This window comes from Culicoides brevitarsis, chromosome 3, assembly GCF_036172545.1.
Source record: "Culicoides brevitarsis isolate CSIRO-B50_1 chromosome 3, AGI_CSIRO_Cbre_v1, whole genome shotgun sequence".
Lineage (NCBI taxonomy): Eukaryota > Metazoa > Arthropoda > Insecta > Diptera > Ceratopogonidae > Culicoides > Culicoides brevitarsis.
The window spans coordinates 14,322,809-14,342,004 of record NC_087087.1 but is presented as its reverse complement, the minus strand read 5'-3'; the positions used below and the strand labels follow the sequence as shown (position 1 = coordinate 14,342,004).

At 28.7% G+C, this 19,196-nt stretch overlaps 2 protein-coding genes across 3 annotated transcripts; both read left to right on the top strand.

Annotated features, from left to right (window-relative positions):
- Positions 1-1,696: 1,696 nt before the first annotated feature.
- Positions 1,697-19,163, top strand: LOC134833470 (tubulin alpha-2 chain). The gene is made up of 3 exons (XM_063847789.1): positions 1,697-1,714; positions 16,698-17,222; positions 18,281-19,163. The coding sequence occupies exons 1-3, from the start codon at positions 1,712-1,714 to the stop codon at positions 19,100-19,102; spliced, it is 1,350 nt and encodes a 449-aa protein (XP_063703859.1). The 5' UTR covers positions 1,697-1,711; the 3' UTR covers positions 19,103-19,163.
- LOC134833468 (carbohydrate-responsive element-binding protein) lies at positions 6,441-12,014 on the top strand. Of its 2 annotated transcripts, XM_063847786.1 has the most exons (3): positions 6,441-8,418; positions 9,701-11,159; positions 11,881-12,014. In XM_063847786.1, exons 1-3 carry the CDS (start codon positions 6,831-6,833, stop codon positions 11,933-11,935), a joined length of 3,102 nt encoding a protein of 1,033 aa, XP_063703856.1. In that variant the 5' UTR covers positions 6,441-6,830; the 3' UTR covers positions 11,936-12,014. The 2 variants fall into 2 exon arrangements, with proteins under 2 accessions (XP_063703856.1, XP_063703857.1); XM_063847787.1 differs by lacking the exon at positions 11,881-12,014 and having other exon boundaries at positions 9,701-11,577.
- Positions 19,164-19,196: the final 33 nt, after the last annotated feature.

Below are 19,196 nucleotides of genomic sequence, written 5' to 3'. Positions count from 1 at the left end.
TGGGAGCTATTATTGATGAAGAACTAAACTTGAAAGAAAATCTGAACACTGTGATAAAAAAGACTGCAAAGAAGGTTGGCTTTTTAATAAGACATAGAAATAAAATTGACAGAGAGACAAGACTGATTCTTTACAAACCCATGGTCAAGTCGTGCATCGATTCCTGCAGCTCTATTTTAATTTTGAACAATGAAACTGATTTAAATGAATTACAAAAGGTACAAAATCAAGCATTAATATCACTAACTAGAATTCGCGATATGTTGAAACAAACTGAATTAATGAGAGTCAAACAACAAAAAACCTTTAATTTGCTCGTCCTTACCTATAAATGCACCAATGGACTCTTGCCAGATTATCTGAAAGTTAACATGTCACATTTCGGCGACATTCAGCTTTGAAAATCTTCATATTCAATGAAATGAATTCATTTTTTTTACAAAGGAGCATTACTTTTCAACGAATTGACTAAAACCTATGTTTTAAAATTTTTCTGCTCCAAACCTTCGAAATTATTCGCCTCGAAAAGATTCGCGAATCAGAATTCAAGTTATTTCGTTACAAAGTTTACAGGGTCGAACAAACTTTCGACTTTTACTTTTGACTTTTTAAGGCTTAATCTTTGACTTGAGTAAAAGTAAAACATATTTTGACTTAATAGGCTTTTTACTTAAGCTCAAGTTGAAAAATAACTGAATTGACTGAAATCAAATTAAAATTGACTTTTACTTAATTGACTTATATCTTACTTATGCTTAAATCAAAAGTAAAATTGTTTCGACTTTTGACTTAAAAGTTTTTTCGATCCTGAAAGTTTAAATTGATTTTCAGCTTCAATTTAAAAAAAAACAAAAACTAATAAATTTCTATTTAAAATTTTTCTATCCTTGAAATTGGAAAATTAAAATTCTGAAAAATTTCTTTAAGGAAATTTGTTAAGGGTTCAAAAATCTTACAATGATCAAAAGCTTTTAATTGACTTATTCTTGAAACAAATAACAAATTTTCGATTAATTTTGAACTCTTTAAGACACAATTTATTGTTTCAATTGACTGAACTTACTTTATTTGAAGTACTTTTGGTGACATTTTTAAATAAGTTCATTTTTTGATGGATCATTAATTTTCCAATCAAGACGATCTCTTTGCTGATGATCATTTTCTGCTACTTTTAAAATAATTTTATAGCAAATTCTTATCAAAGCCCAAACTTGTAACTAGTTTTACTAAAACAACAAAAGTTCAATCTTCTTTCCTTTCCAATACCAAAAAAAATGTTCCTTTCTTTTGTTCTTTCTTTCTTTCTATTTTTACCTTTTACATTCTACTATTATTCCATCGCAACATCATTTTTTATCAACATACCCGCTACACATCGCGCGAGTTTAATACACAAAACTTCATTATAACATTTTTTATATAGAAAAATATTTACTACTACTGAACGACGATACAACTTACTTTTCCATTCTACGCATTGTAGACACTTTACTTCACGCAACAGCTATAAAAGCCGGTACTTTTGTTCGCCACAGCTCAGTTCATCTTCAGATTTGTTGCATTGCAGACAAATTAGGAGGCTTCTCAGTGATCTCGTTCACTAACAACAAAAAAATTTAAAGATAAAAAAGTGAATCAAGTGCCTGTTCAAAACCATCCGTTAAATAAATTTTTCTGTGAAAGTACGCGAAAAAATAATTAATTTAGCAAAATGGTAAGTAGTGAAAAAAAAGTGGCGAACAAAAAAATTTTTTTTATAAAAACAAAAAAAAAATGAAATCATGTCATTTTTGTGAAAAAATATTTTAATTTTTTAATTATATTTAATTAACATTCTGACAATATCGAAAAAAAAATTCAAAATAAAAAATGAATCACGATTTTGGTGTCTCAAAAGAAGCGGGCGTGTTGAATTTAAAATGAGATGTGATGTGAAAGAACAAAAAAAATAAATATTAGAAAAAAAGAGGACGTTAAACAAATAAATTGAACAAAAAATTAATAAAAATATTTAAATGGAAGAGAAGAGTGAAAAAAGGCATGCATGCATAAATAAACAGACAAATTTTTTTTGTCAAAGTTCAAAATTCTTTTGTTCCCAATATTAGGAAGATGAGTTAAAAAAATCGTGAAATAAACAAGTTAATCGCATTTTGGACAAAATTTAATTTTCTGTGTGATTTTTTTTATTTTTTATGATTTTTTTTAAATAAAAATCATAATATTTAAGAAATTAAAAAAAATAAATTTTAATTAATATGAATAATTTATTTTAATTTTTATTCAAAAAATAAATTTAATTAATTTGAATTATTTATTTTTTTTAATTTCTATAATTTTTTTTAATTAATTAATTCTCATCTTTTTAATTTTTATTTAAGAAATTTTTTATTTTGAATTTTTATGAATTTTGTTTTTCAACGGAAAGACGTTAAAACGATCAAAATACCAAAATTTCCATTAAAATGTGCTAAAAAACTGCTAAATAAAATAAAAACTAGACAAACATTTCTTTGCAACATGATATCACCAGAAAATTACGTCATGCCTTTTTCCGTTCATCCACCCATTTGCCTCGCCGCTCGAACATTGATTCGCAGCAAGAACTCGAGTGCGTTCATTGTTGACAACTACAAGTCCGTGTCAATTCGTGCGCCCATGAAATTGCAAAAAAAAATAACGAAAATTGCTCAAATATCAACACAAACAACGACAATTAACGCACGTGAACTACTGAACATATCGATTAATGCATTACATTACGACAATAATTAAATACGAAAAATTACGTCGAAAAAAACTAAGGGGACAGTATTCCGTGATGAAAAATAATTTTTGAGGTGTGGTGACTGATTTGATGAAATATCACAAAAAAAAAAGAATTTTTCCTCTTCTTTCCTTGAAATTTTGTTCTAGACTGAAAAAATGGGGGAATAAGGCTTGAAAATAAAATTCAGATTAAATTATAAGTTGACCGGGTTCGTTCTTTTAATGTTCTAGACGTTCCGTTTGAATATGTAATTATTGTTGGTGGTACGTTATTACTTATTCTGTAACACAATTACATGTAAGTGAAATAAAAATAAAACACAAGAGAGACGAAACATGCAATTCGAGGCTTTGTTACAACTCATACCAGTTGAGAAGAAAATTCTGTTAATTATAATTAAATGGAGGCATTTTAAAATGTTTTTAGTTAAAATTTTTCAATATTATTAAGGGTAATGTATTATTAAAAAATTTGGGGCTTTAAATAATTAATTAAAAATTTTCATTCAAAAAATCGAAGAAAAATCGAATATTTGAACATTTTTCTGGAAAAAAATACTTAAATTTTAATTTTATTAAAATAATTAATATTTTTAATTTAAATTTTTTTTTATTAATTTAAATTGAATTTAAATGTTTTTTTTTTAATTTAATTTAGATTTAATTTATTAATTTTTATTCATATAAATTTTTATCTATATAAATTTCGTTGAAAATTTTTTATTTAGATCTACAAACAAAATTATTTTTTTTTACTTTTTATAAAAATGTTACTTGATTTTTTTTTATTTTTCATATTTTTTTAGTTCAAAAAATTAATTTAAATTATTCAATTTAATTTTTATTTTAATTAAAAAATTATTTTCAGAAAAAAATTAAATTGACTCGAAAATTATTTACAAAAATAATAAATAAATTTTCTTTATTAATTATCTGTCTTCAAATTATTAAAAAACAAAATTTCAATAAAATGATTAAAAAAATAGGGTAGAAAGTAATATTTTTAAAAATTTCTTCAGGCCGTGAATGGCTTTTTAGTTAAGAACGTGATTAAGAGGTTAAAAAATAGCGACTTTAAACTTCCGTGTTAACAAGTCATGCATGTGAGAGCATCGTGAGTTGTTAAAAAAAAATTATTTGAATTTTTTGCACATCTTTAAAATTATTTAAAATTTTTATTTTTTTTTTATTTATTAGTTTTTTTTTGATTTCTAAAATTTTATTTTTAATAATAAATAAATAAAAATATTAAATAAATTAAAATAATGATAAATATAAAAATATTAATAAAAAAAAAATTTTAAAAATGCAAAAAAAAAACTCCTTATCGAAAAAATTCCTCCAGACTCACATTTGAAGCCAAATAAGGCGCAAATCATATTTTTTCAAGATAAACCGGTAAAATAACACCAAAAACACAAACCACATGTCAAGTGAATGCAACACTCACATTTTTTTCTATGAATCAATTAATTGCTTTTAAATAAAAAATGACCAATAACAAAGCAATAACAGTAAACATAAACCTCTTTTTGATTCGAATTCAATTGATTATTAAGAAAAATAATAACCAGATGCTCCATATTTCGCTTCTCATAACAATTTATTAATTTTTTTCTATTTTTCTACCGATTAACAATAACGAATTATAACTTTATTTGGCATTATTCGATAATTAATGTCGCTCTTCGTTTCGTTTGATCAAAAATTTCCTTTTAAGCTTCTTAATCGCTTTTTTACCATTTTCTATTAATGACGCGAAGAAAAAGCAGTTCAATAAATCAAATCAGGTCGAAAGTAATTAAAAAGTTGGTCGTTCAAAGGAAGTCATGCAACGTTCTTGTCGCCGTTTTTCGTTCTAGATGTCCCAGTTTGATAAATTTCTGCAACTTTTCATTCATCGACGTGAAAAAAAAACAATCGTTGTTGTCAAGTGAAAGTTCAGTGTTCCAATTTTTCCTGCCAATAATGGCTCGACGAATGGCGTTTTCGCTCGTTTTCAATGTTATTCGAAGCTGTTGAATACAACAACAAAGTTCATGCATAAATTCCGCTGTTCGAAGCATATTTTTTTTTTATTATTGATGAGAATTTGAACTACATTCTGAAATACGAGACCGCGCGATGAATGAGAAAACCTCGTTGTAACTAGAGGTACTAGGAATAGGGAGGTACAAAGCCATTAAATATTTGTTTAGTTCAAAGCGAACGGAAAATTAGTGTGAGAAAAAACAATGAAAGAGACGGAGGAAAAGCGGAGAATTATTATTTATTAATTTCGAAAAAATAAAATGTGAAAGAAGGTCGCGTAATTGATTTCTCGTGGAAATGTGCTGTGACAATGACCGATATTTATTTTAATAATTTTACAGTGAAATTTATTAAATTTTGTTTTTTTTTTATCAATTTCAATGAATTTTAGTGAAAAATTATTAAATTTAATTTAATTGAATTTTAAAAAAAATTAATTTAATTAAAGTCAATTTTTAATTTTATTTTAATTTAATTTAAAAAAAAATTGTTTTTAATTTAATTTTACAGCTGCGAAATTTCTTAATTTTAAAAATTAAATTAATTTTTAAAATTTTTACAAAAATATTTTAAAAATTAAAATTTTAGAAGCAAAAATTGACATTTTACCAAAATTTTGACAGGTGTCAATTTTTTTCTCGTTGAAATCTTCTATTTTTCAAAATGTTTTTGTATTTTATTTGTAATTTTTAGTAAAATAAGCAAATTTCATATAATAAAAATACAAAATTTTTGAAATTTTATTATCAGATCAGTTAAAATTTTGACAGCTGTCATTATTTCAACTCATAAAAGGATGGCAAAAGTCAATTTTTTCCTTATAGTTTAAATTTTTAGCAAGTTTTTCCTTAATTTTTTTTTAAATTGCATAAAAGTTAATATTTAAAAAAAAAATTAAAATTAAAATTTAATAACTGAATAAAATGGTACAATTTTAATATTCAATTTTTAAAAATGAACTTTTACTTTAATTTTAATTTTTTTTAATTTTACTTTAATTTAAAAAAATACAAATAAATAATTTATAAATTTTAATAATTTATAATTTGTTTTCAAAAATATACTTTTTTTAAGTTTTTTTTAAATTTTATTAAAATTTTTGAACTAATTAAGAAATAAACTAAATTAATATTAAAAAAAAATAATTTATTTATTTTTATTTAATTTTTTTATATTTTTTTTTTTTTTGAAAATTTAACAAAAAAAAATTTTTTCATTAAGTAATTTTTTAAAATTTTTATTTATTTTTATATTATTTATTTTTATTTTTATTTATTTAAATATTTAAATCAAATAAATAATATTTTACAAAAAATATTTAAAAATTAAAAAAAAATTAATATTAAAAATTAATTTTTAAAAATATTTTTAAAAATTTTACTCATAATAATTTAATTTAATAACTTTTAAAAAATTCTTCCTTCAAAAAAAAATATCAATAGCTAAAAAATTATTTTCATCAAATATTTAAAAATAAACAAAAATCCACCTGCCAACGACTCCCCATCGATCGCACCGACTTTCAACATTCAAATTTCCATCCCACGCAACATTCCTCTACACACAAAAAACGCCCCACGTCGAAATTTTACTTTTCCATTTCTGACATCCGAACCAGCAGTATGACGTCAACAGTGGTTCGCACAAGTTGTTTTGCCTTTTTGTACGTTTTTATTTATTGCTTCTCGTTGCGATAAAGGAAGCGAGAAAAAAACTGAATTTCGTGTCATTCGCATCGGTAAACGGCGTGAAAAAATCCGAAAAAAAGCTAAAAAAGCTCCTCTTGTCCCTGAAAATAGTCCAAAAATAGTGAAAAATTAATTTTAATAATTTTCGTCGCAAAACAAATAAGAAAAAAATAAAGAAAAAAAAAATACAAAGCTGGCAATGCACTATTTTCGCTACAACATAGATTACGTAGAGAAGCAGAATTTAATGTGTTTTTAGTTTGAAACAATAAATAAAGTAAATAAATAAGCACGTAAACGCCACTTGCCAGCAAATTAAGCAAACAACAAAAAAAAAAAAAGATGATGATGGCAACGAACATGAGCGATAATCGGCACAGTCACAGCGAGTCAATTCATTCGGGGCAATTTATGGTGTCGCATCTGGAAAAAGACGACGACGAGGAGCCAGACGACGAAAAAGTCGTTTTGTCGCCGCAACATCTTGCCATGGACCATGCAACCAGCACCGTAACCGCTGATCCCGTTATCGGTTCGACTTCGACGGTTCACAGCGCGCCCTACGTTCGCCCGTATGGCATGGAGTTGCAACGATACGATCCCAGCGCCGTCGCCCATTACCAAAGAACTTCCTTCGACATTGACGGAAATTTATCGCAAATTTTTAAAACCTTAAATTTGGCGTATCAGCAAAAATTGACGTCGCCCAAATGGAACGCCTTCAAGGGCATCCAGTTGCGATGCCGCGAAAAAATTCGCATGAACAACGTGATATGGCGCTGCTGGCACAATCAATTTATTTTGAAGCGCCCGACCAAAGTTTGTCAATTTGCGGTGCCACTGGACACGGATTTGCATAGCAAACCGACGACAACGATTCTCGAAGGGAAATACTGGAAACGCCAGCCTTCGGTGATTGTCGCTGAATATCAAAGATGGCGTCGTAAAAATGCCGCGACACTTCACGCAACGTCGCTGGCAATCGCAAAACCCACAAATGACGTTTCGTTCAGCGAATGGAGCCCGAACACGGATCAAATGATGCAGAATTTCATGCAGGACGATTTCGGGGTGAATTATAATTTCACCGAACCTTCTGCGAAAGCTGGGAGAGCAGATTTCTATCAGCCGATCTGCTTGGATAACGTCATGGAGTTTGATTATCAGTTTTTGAACGAAATGAACGAATTTAAGCCGTTGCCCAGTGTGCCGGAGGAAGACACCACGGAGATGCTCAAAGCTATCGATAATGCTCCCAGCTTTGCCGAGATGGATTTGAACCTCATGAATGTCGATCCGACACCGACAACGTCACAACAACAACAACAACAATTTTGCGATCAATCCTTATCGCTGTCGCATCTTGGCGCATCAAATAATGCATTTATTACGACAACGAATAATTCATTGCACATGTCGATGACGCAACAGCAGCAGCCGTCGCCGCAACAACCGACGACAACTTCTGAACCGACTTATCGCCAGAAGAATTTTCGCGCCTATTATAAAACGCAAAATCGGCGGGAAAGGATTAATTATGAGAAATCTCAGCCGACGGAGCATCAAACGAGTGTTTATAACCAAATGATTTTGCAGCAGCAGCAACAACAACAGCAGCAGCAGCAGCAACAAGCTCAGAATTCGGTTATAAATTACCCGAATAATTTTATGCAGCAACAAAATAATGCAAGTACGATGCACGAGTCGCCGATCCAGACGACGACAAATAATTTTAATTTGATCGGGCAGCAGCAAATTCAGGGTGGCGGCGGAGTGACACTTACTAATGCGGAAATTGAAGGAGTTTTGACGCAAGTTGATTTGATGCAGGCTCAGAATCAGATGCAAAATATCATTAATAATTCGCAAATGATGCAAAATGCTCATATTTTCGGGTTGCAGCAACAACAGCAACAAACACAGGGAACAAGTGAGTATTTTTTTTATTTTACGAAGAATTTAGTTATTTTAAAATGTTTTCGATTTTCTTCAAATATTAAAAAAAAAATAATTTAATTAAAAAAATTCAAAAAATAAATTAAAATTTAAAAAAAATTAAAAATAATTGGTAAAAATATTAAAATTTAATTTAATTTAATTAAAAATTTCTTAGCCATAAATTTAATTAAATAATCTATATTTTTAAAATAATTTTTAATTAAAAAAAATAAAATAATACTAAAATAATAAATTTTGAAAAAAATATTAAATTCAAAAACGATTACTACTTTAATGTTTTAAAAATATATTTTTTCCCGAATTATTTTTTTTTTATTTTTAAAAATAAAACTATCTACTGACTGAAACTTTTCTAAATTTATTTATTTAATTTTAGATAACAATTTAGAAAAAAATTAGAAAAATATTTTTTAAAATATTTTTTCATAAATTTTAAAGTTTTCTTAGACTCATTTTTTAATCGACTTGGCTTAACTTGATTTAATTTCAAACAAAATTTATAGTACAAAAGCATATAAAAAATTTTAATTTTAATATTTTTACCAATTATTTTCAATTTTTTGTAAAATTTTAATTTAATTTTTATTTATGCCTACGATTTATTTTATTTCTTTGAATTTTAAACAAAAGGTTAAATTTATTTGAATATTAACTTTTATATTTTAAATTCAGGAAAAAAAATGAACATTAAAAAATTTCCAAAAGTAGTTAAGAATATTTTAATTAAAAAAATTAAAAAAAAAATAAAAACAAACAAAAAAATTGATTTTGAAGGAATTTTATAAAAAAAATCTAAAGTTTACTAATTTAAAAGTAAATCTATTTATTTTATATAAAAACTATCAAAAATCTTAAAAATTTATATTTATTGAAATTTATTTTTTCACAATATTAAATTTTTCAAATAGACTTAAAAGATTTTGATTTTTCAAAATTTTTAGTGAAAAATTTAATTAAAATTATTCTAAAAAATTAATTCAATTTAAAATTATAAAATAAATATTAAATTAAATTTTCAAAATGTTTAAAATTAAAAAAAAAATAATTCAATTAAGAAAATTTATATAATTAAGACTTTTTTTTAAATAAAATTTTAAATTTTTTAAATGAATTTTTAAGATGAAACTAAATATTTTCTGAAATTTCAATATAATTACCTTCAAAAATTTAAATTTCTGTGAGAAATCGAAAACATTTTTTTAAAATTGCATCGAATAAATTTGATTTTTTATTAATTTTCTCCTTTTTTAAAGCTTTTCAAATGAATCGTCAAATGATGCGTCAACCATCGCCGCCTCAAATGACCTCAATGATGGATCCAAACGCAGCTCAAACTCAACAACAAAACATTTTCGGATCTACCGTTCAACAGCAACAACCGCAATCGCAACCCCAAATAACCACAAAAGAGATTGGTCGCAGCAACAGTTTGCCCGTAAATTCGACATTTCAATCTGCCTTTGCGACGCACACCAAGGACGAGTCCTTTGCTATGCCAAAATACTCCCGTAGTCGCTCGCGTCAACGCAGCAACTCGATAAATTTGCACCGGACCGCCAACAATGCGCTCTCTGGCATGCAATCGACCACGAGTGAGCCCATGTTGAATGCGAACGCCGGCAGTGCCTTACTTGTGCAATTGTTACAGCAAACCAACAACACGAATTTACTCACAAAACATCAGCACAGCATGTCCTCGAGCGCATTAAATGTCCCTTCGCAGCAACAACAAACGCCACAAAATCGCAAAAATTTGGCAAAACCAGCGCCGCTCCAGCAAAAAAGTCTCACATTTCCCACGCCTGCAGTACAAAATCCGTTGCAACATCAAACCGCGAGCACCGGAATGTCCTCCGCCATTTTATCGACACTCAAGAAAAACATCCAGCATCAGCCGACTTTTAATACGAGCGGTTCTCCGGGTTTTTCGCCGTCAACAACATCAATTTCGCTCTCGACGCCATCTTTGTCGCCCGATTCCGCGCTCGATATTGACATGCCAATGTCCCCGCTATCACGGTGCAGCAGCAGCAAATTCTCCACGCCGAGTCCCAGTTCACGCGAACGCCCATCGCGGCGCGCCGGGCACATTCATGCCGAACAAAAACGTCGTTGTAGCATCCAACATGGCTTCGATACGCTCCATTCGCTCATCCCGGAGCTCCAAAGTAACCCGAATGCGAAAATGAGCAAGGCAGCAATGCTGCAAAAGGGCGCCGCATATATCCGCCATATGCATATCGAACGCACAAATTTGAAGGAACGCATGGATTCGTTGCGCCAAGAAGTCGAAACACTCAACAACTCGCTGAGTCATCTGCAAACCGCTCTTCCAGCGGACGGCGCGCCGCTCACAAAGCAACGCAATAGTCGCATGAATGAACTTTATGAAGCCTATGTGCGTTATCGCACCAATGAAAACTGGAAATACTGGGTTTTTGGCTTAATTTTTGAGCCGATGATGCAATCTTTTAATGCCACGGTGTCAGTTGCCTCCATGGATGATTTGCTCCGCACGACAAATAATTGGGTCGATCAGCATTGCTCGTTGATTGAACTTAGACCGGCAATTTCGAATAAATTGCGCGTTTTATCGACAACGACAGACTTGCTGTCGCTCGATAGACCGACCACGTTGCAACAAGAAGTGCAAAAAGCCATGGCGAAAAGTAACAGTTGCGGCAGTAGCACATCCAGTGGCTACCAATCCAAGTAGAGTACAAGAATTTTCAAAAAAAAGAAAAAAAATTGCTCATTTTTATTTTGAAATTTTTTTGACTTACCCAACGATCGCGAATATTTCTTATTTTTTTATTTTCGTTTAGGAGTGCCTTAAAACAAATTGTATGAAAATAATTACATCCGGTGACAATTCGATCGAATTACTCATTTTTATTAGTCGAAGTTAAACAAGGCACGGCTGACATAAAAATCAGTCAATCATTTAATTTGAGACTTTTTTTGAGATTGTCTTATTTTATCAATTGGGTTGAAAATATTTCAAGTCAAAAGAAAATTTAAAGCTTTTGCTTGAGAATAAATCAAAATTTAAAGTTAAAAGGCTTAAAAGTCAAAAGTAAAAGTTTATTAAGCTAATTTACTTTTTCTTAAGTTAAAGTTTTAAGTCAATTAAGTCAAAGTTAAAAAACATACCTAAATTTAAAAAAAAAATTTTTTTTTCCAAAAATAGTATCAAAGACAAGAATTAAAATTATTTTTTTGCCTTTAATACTAATTTTGGCAAAAAAAAAATTTTTTTTGGAAACTTTAGTCTTTGACCTTGACCTAACCTTGACTTAAAACTTTAACTTAAAACTTAATAAACTTTTACTTTTGACTTGTAAGCCTTTTAACTTAATTTTGACTTATTCTCAAGCAAAAACTTTAAGTTTTCTTTTAACTTTAAATATTTCCAACTCTGATCATATTACAGAAAAAAATATATTATTGTTAATTTTTTGTTATTATTAAAAAAAAATTATGTATAGAAACATTTATCAAAGAAAAATTATTATTATTACATATATATTAAATATAAAAAAAACTAGAATTAATTAATAATCGGCAAAATTTTTTTACTATGAAGACGAATTTGGAAAACATTTATTTTTAGTAATAAAAAAAATATGCATAAAAAATTTCCAGACTTTTTTTTTCGCCGACTACGAGAGAAATTCTTGCTCTAAAAATAGATGTAGAAATTTTTAATTGACCGTTCGTTGGTCAATCGCTAGAAATAGCAATAAAGTAGTCGTATCAGCGGAATTTAATTGTTTCTGTCGTGTGATAAGTAAAATACATTCGTTCACTAACATGCACCAAAGACATGCATGAACTTTGTTAGTATTAATTTGTCATCAATTTTTTTCTTTGTTTCGTTTGAAGGAAAGTTCTAAAAAGTGTTGTAAGTGCAAAATTTGGTAGAAAAGTGGATTAAAAAGTGATTTGTCATATAAAGAGACAATGGCTGCAAACAAGCCGGTGCTAAAAAAAAGTAGCAACGGGTGTTAATGTTGTAAGTGCAAAATTTGGTAGAAAAGTGGATTAAAAAGTGATTTGTCATATACAGAGACAATGAGTTATCTTATCGTATAAATATTTATTTCGCAGTAGATAGATAGCATTTGGTAGTAAAATAATTATTTTTAGACAATTAGATAATTTTGTCGCAGATGTGGACCTTATCGTGGTTGTGTGAGTATTCATGTGAATTTGGGTTTGAGTTTGTCGATACTATAGTCTAGACGAACTATAGACCAGGGATTGTTGATAAATAAGTTTTAGTTAATAAATTTGAAATACTATTTTTATAAACAGTTAAAACTAAATTATAGTATAGGATTTCGTTTAAAAAATTATTGAGAATTTCAACAGATTCAAATTCAACTTTAATTTCAAAAACGACAAAATTAAAAAAAAAAATAAATTTAACAGGGATGTACGTAAAAATAAGTTCTTAAAAAGGGCAAACGCAGGTTCGAAGCGCTATGGGGATAAAATTAAGGCCTCTGTATATATTTCGCTCACAAGGATTACCCGTCGGTTGAAGCAAGTCATACCATACCAAGCCATACCAAATATCGTACAATTACCCAGCGAGGCTAAGAAATAAAAAAAGGTGAAAAATCCAATAAATATACGAGCATACTTCAGAGATAATAAAAAGTAGAAAAAATACCAGATTTCTAACTTCGGCCAAAATATAGACTTTGAAAGCAAAGTGAGATCTTAAAGTTTAAAACAAATAATTTTCGTGCTCAAAAATTGCCCAAATTTTTATTGAGAAAATTACAGAATTGAATTTATAATTTTTTTTTTCTAAACGACTTTATTAATTTTGATTCTTTTCAATTTACAAAAGTTACCATTTTTACTTTATTTTTTTATGTTTAAGCTGAAATTGAATGTAGATAAAACTAAGTTCATGATCTTTGGAGACAAACACAACAATACCACTGAATTAATTTTACAAGATGATGCAATTGAAAGAGTGAAAACAATTAAATACTTGGGAATCACTATTGATGATGAATTAAATATGAAGAAAAACCTCAAAACTGTGATAAAAAAGACTGCAAAGAAGGTTGGTTTCTTAATAAGGAACAGAAACAAGATTGATAGAGAAACAAGACTGATGCTTTACAAATCTATGGTTGGGTCGTGCATAGACTATTGTAGCTCAATTCTGATATTAAATAACGAGACTGATTTGAACGAATTACAAAAAGTGCAAAACCAAGCTTTAAGATCACTGACTGAATCAAATCGGTATACGAGAATCTGTGATATGTTACAACAAACTGAATTATTGAGTGTCAAACAGAGAATAAACTTTAATGTGCTTGTCCTTATTTATAAATGCGTAAAAGGTCTCTTGCCCGACTACCTAAGAGTAAACATATCACATGATGGAGACGTTCAGCCTTACCGTTTGAGAAGAAACAATCAACTAAGACCAACTCAGTATTTTACAAGGGATCAGCTTTATACAACGAATTATCAAAAACCTGTGATATTAGTAAACTGACATTGAATAAATTTAAGAAAAGAGCAAAAGAATATGTGATCAGAAACATTAAAATATAGTAAACTAGCCCAAATTAAGAACAAAACAAAGTGAACATATCATCTAAACGATGAAAATAAATACAACAACAACAACAACCATTTTTACTTTGCTTAATGGTTTTGTTAAAGAGTAGATCTAATAAAGCGACAAACAAGAAAGTCTGCATGTGACATCAAATTTTCTTCTCTTTTGTAGAAATTTTTAAACTGTGGTTCAGAACGTTAAAGATTTACTGTTAATATCAGTTTTTGATATCCAAAAGGGAACCAGAAATATTTTAGATTAGTAATATTGTTTCATTAAAGTATTCAAACTGAATAAAGCATTTAAATATTCTTTTACTTGTTCCCAAAGACTATAATTCTGCAATTTTGTTTGAACGAAACTAAACTCAGTATTCGAAGAGTACTGCATTCAAATAGTAAATTACAACGAAAACCACAAATATTGACATATATCTTCATCGATCCGGAAACTTCTATTTGAATTTCATGACAACTGCTTCTAATAAAGGATTAACTTACAAATGAATTTATCGTCTGCCTTCATTCAAACCTTCATGAAGTAACATCCTTTTAATTGTTGCGACCTGTAAATAAATATTTTACAACTTACCTGAACACATTTCGTTCTATTTTTATTCCATGCCATGTCTAAGTACAAATTATTTCTGCTAAATGTTCCAGCTATAAATAAAGATACACCAAATTGATAAGCCAAAGAGTTTTAATGGCATGAAAGAATAAAATGTGCATGAAATGGAGGTTAATGATCTTCTTCGCCGATTATCGCGCATTTTCTATGAAATTCTCTCAAAACATGCCCTTTGGCCCTCAAATACTTCTCAATTATCGTCTCATTGCAAGTTATTTTCTCGTTAAATCACTGGAAAGAGCACTTGCTGCACCTTTTTTCCGCTAAAAAAAAAACAAAATTAAATCAAAACAAAATTGCTTCGAATTACAATCCGAGCCACATGCCGCCTGCATGACTGTTAAATCTTCATTAAAAGTTGTTACACTCGTCGTTTCTTGATTATTTTTTCATTAATAAAATGCTTACATGTGCAAAGAGTTGCCTACAGAGACGATCGAATATCATGGTTAATGATCGCCATGTTATACCTTTGCCATGCATTTTAACGACGACGACGACGACGATTGATCAGCATGACTTGATTTTGTCGCAAGTGAAGCAGAACAAATGAAATTGTTCATAAAAAAAAAAAAATTTAGAAACGCCACGCAACACGATAGAAAGTCTCGTTTCTTATCAGCGTCACGCATTCTATCAACATTTCGGGCTGACCACTCACGAATACAGCAGTTACGATCACATGTCATGGAAGATAATTTAATTTAATTTGCATAATTATCAAAATACACAGACCTAATTTTCGGGGCAGGATGAATGATAATAATTAAAGAGACATGACAAATTTTGTGTGTGCGAGAATTATTTGGTCTGACGACATGATAAAGTTCATTAACAGTCAGTCAAGAGGTATTTATAGAATTATTTTTTTTTATTTTTGGACAGAATCGTGTGCAAAAAGAGGCGCGTTTTTGCACTTTTTGCGTGATTTTTGTCAATATGATAAACAAAAAAATTTTAAAAAAATGAATTTTGATTTCTGGAAAAAAATTTTAAAAGGTAAAATTCTTTAAAAGTTTATTGAAAAAATTATGAAATTTGAAAATCGCTTTTTGCTAATTCAAAATCTAATTAATTATTCAAATAATATTTATAAATTTAAAAAAAATTAATTAATAATTTAAGAAAATAATTAATTTAATTTTAAATTAATTTTAAGTTTTATTTTTTTACCTAATTAATTAAATTTTGAATTAGCAAAAAGCGATTTTCAAATTTCATGATTTTTAATTCGATTGAATAATTGAATTAATATAATTTTTTTTTTAAATTTTGACAATTGATAAATTTGACATTTTTGAGTTTTTGAGAATTTTTTTTCAGAAACATTTTTATTTCTAAAAATTAATAAATGAATAAAAATAAAATAATATAAAATAAAAATAAAAATGGTAAAAATCAAGTAAATAAAAATTTTAATTAAAATATTAATTAAATAATAAATTTAAAAAATTAAATAAATAGAAATTTTAATTAAAAAATTAGTTAATTAATAAAAAAAAAATATTTTTTTAATTTAATTTTTTCGAAATTATTAATTAACTAATTTTTAATTAAAATTTTTATTTATTTAATTTTTTTAAATTTATTAATTTAATTTTTTATTAATTAATTTTTTTTAATCATTAATTATTTCATTAATTTTTAGAAATATTTTATTTTATGAAGCAAATTTATGAAATATTACATACCAAATTGTCAACAACAATAAATTTTTATCAAGCAAATTCTCTCTTCCCTTAATTTGAATAAAAATTCCGAAAACATCTAATTTATTAATTAAAATAATTCGGCATTTCTTGCGTATTTCTAATGTTTGATGACAATATCTTGATCAACATTGACGAAAAAATCTAATAATTCAGTATGGAATTGTCTTTTAAGTGAAGAAGAACATTTTTTATTTTGAAATTTTTTAACTAAAATGTCAGGAGGTTTAGTTGTGAGTCTTTTATTTTACCGAAAATGACATGATTTTCAAATTTTTCTTGAAAAATTGACTAAAATTCGTTTTTCACCATTTTCAGAGAGAATGCATTTCAGTCCATATCGGCCAAGCTGGCGTTCAAATCGGTAACGCATGCTGGGAATTGTATTGCTTGGAGCACGGTATCCAACCCGACGGTCAAATGCCCTCGGACAAGACCATTGGAGGCGGAGATGATTCCTTCAACACCTTTTTCTCCGAAACGGGAGCTGGCAAGCATGTTCCTCGTGCTGTTTTCGTCGATTTGGAACCCACGGTCGTCGATGAAGTTCGTACCGGAACGTATCGTCAACTTTTCCATCCCGAGCAATTGATCACGGGCAAGGAAGATGCCGCTAATAACTACGCCCGAGGTCATTATACCATCGGAAAGGAAATTGTCGACGTTGTCTTGGACCGAATTCGCAAATTGGCGGATCAATGCACCGGCTTGCAAGGCTTTTTGGTGTTCCATTCGTTCGGCGGAGGTACCGGAAGTGGATTTACTTCGTTGTTGATGGAACGTTTGTCTGTCGACTATGGCAAAAAATCGAAGTTGGAGTTTTCGATTTATCCGGCACCGCAGGTGAGTTAAGAAAATGAATTTAAAAATTATAAATTTTCATTTCATTTAATTAAATTTTTAATTTTTCGATCTGAATTAGTGAAAAATATTACAAAAATTTTTTTTCTGTGCTTTTTGAGTAAATTTATGAAGTTAAATAATGAAAAATTAAAATTATTTCATTAAAAATTAATTTTGAAAAATTTTTAAAAAATTTCAGAATTTTTTGCATTTCCAATTTAAATTAGAATTTCATTTTTTTGTACAAAAAAAAAATATTTCAAGAAAAAAATGTATAAAAATAAAATAAATTTTCCTTTAGAAGATCAATTTTCGAAAGATTTTTTTCAAATAAATTTATTTTTGAGCATTTTTGACGAAATATTTTAAAATATTACTTTTTTCTTATTTTTTTAATTAAAAATAGAATTTTTGAATTTTTTTCACAAAAATATGATAAAATTAAATTTTTAATTAATTTTTTTTTTTCTAAAAATAAAAAAAAAATATCAAAAAATAAATTTTTGAAAAAAAAGTTGGCGAAGAATATTAAAAAATAATTTGAAAATTTTTTAGGCACAGGAAATTAATTTTTGAATGATTTTTCTTATTAAAAATTAATTTTTGGACATAAATGTGATAAAAATTAATTTTTTTTCTAAAAATAAAAAAAAATATCAAAAAATTAATATTTAAAAATATTTTGACGAAAAGTTGTAAAAATTAATTTTTACAAAGAATCTACCTAATTTATTAATGGAATCAATTATTAATAATTAAATTATTATTGATTAAAAAAATATTCAAAATTTAAAAAAACAAAATATTAAAGATTTTTTTAAGAAAAATTAAATTTTTACCAAATATTGCCAATTATTTTTAAAAATCATTAAAAAAAAAAATTAAAAAATTAATTTTCAATAAGAGAAATCATTCAATAATTAATTTGCTGTGCCTAAAAAATTTTTAAATTATTTTTAATAAGATTTTTAATTTAATATTTTAGGATAAAAAATTAAAAATTTAATTCATTTTTATCCAAAATTAAATTTTTTTATAAATTTTCATTTCAATTTCAGGTCTCTACTGCCGTCGTCGAGCCCTACAACTCCATCTTGACCACTCACACAACTTTGGAGCACTCGGATTGCGCCTTCATGGTCGACAACGAAGCCATCTACGACATTTGTCGTCGTAATTTGGACATTGAGCGCCCAACGTACACCAACTTGAACCGTTTGATCGGTCAAATTGTCTCCTCGATCACGGCTTCGTTGCGTTTCGATGGCGCCCTTAACGTCGACTTGACCGAATTCCAAACCAACTTGGTCCCATATCCTCGCATCCATTTCCCCTTGGCTACTTATGCGCCCGTCATCTCCGCCGAAAAAGCGTATCACGAGCAACTTACCGTCGCCGAGATCACAAATGCCTGTTTCGAACCCGCCAACCAGATGGTGAAATGCGATCCGCGTCACGGCAAGTACATGGCTTGTTGCATGTTGTACCGTGGCGATGTGGTGCCGAAAGATGTCAATGCCGCCATTGCGACAATTAAAACGAAGCGTTCGATCCAATTTGTCGATTGGTGCCCGACGGGCTTCAAAGTCGGCATAAATTATCAACCGCCGACTGTCGTTCCGGGCGGAGATTTGGCTAAAGTTCAACGTGCGGTCTGCATGTTGTCCAATACGACCGCAATTGCCGAGGCTTGGGCACGTCTCGATCATAAATTCGACTTGATGTACGCCAAACGTGCCTTCGTTCATTGGTATGTCGGCGAAGGCATGGAAGAAGGCGAATTTTCCGAAGCCCGTGAGGATTTGGCTGCCTTGGAAAAAGATTACGAGGAAGTTGGCATCGACTCCACGGAAGAAGTTGGCGAAGGAGACGAATACTAAAACGCTGCATGCACAAAAATTTTATCGCTGGAATGCTTTTCTCCTGAAAATTTCATTAAAAAACTCACTAATCACCTTTTTTTCCTTTGAAAAA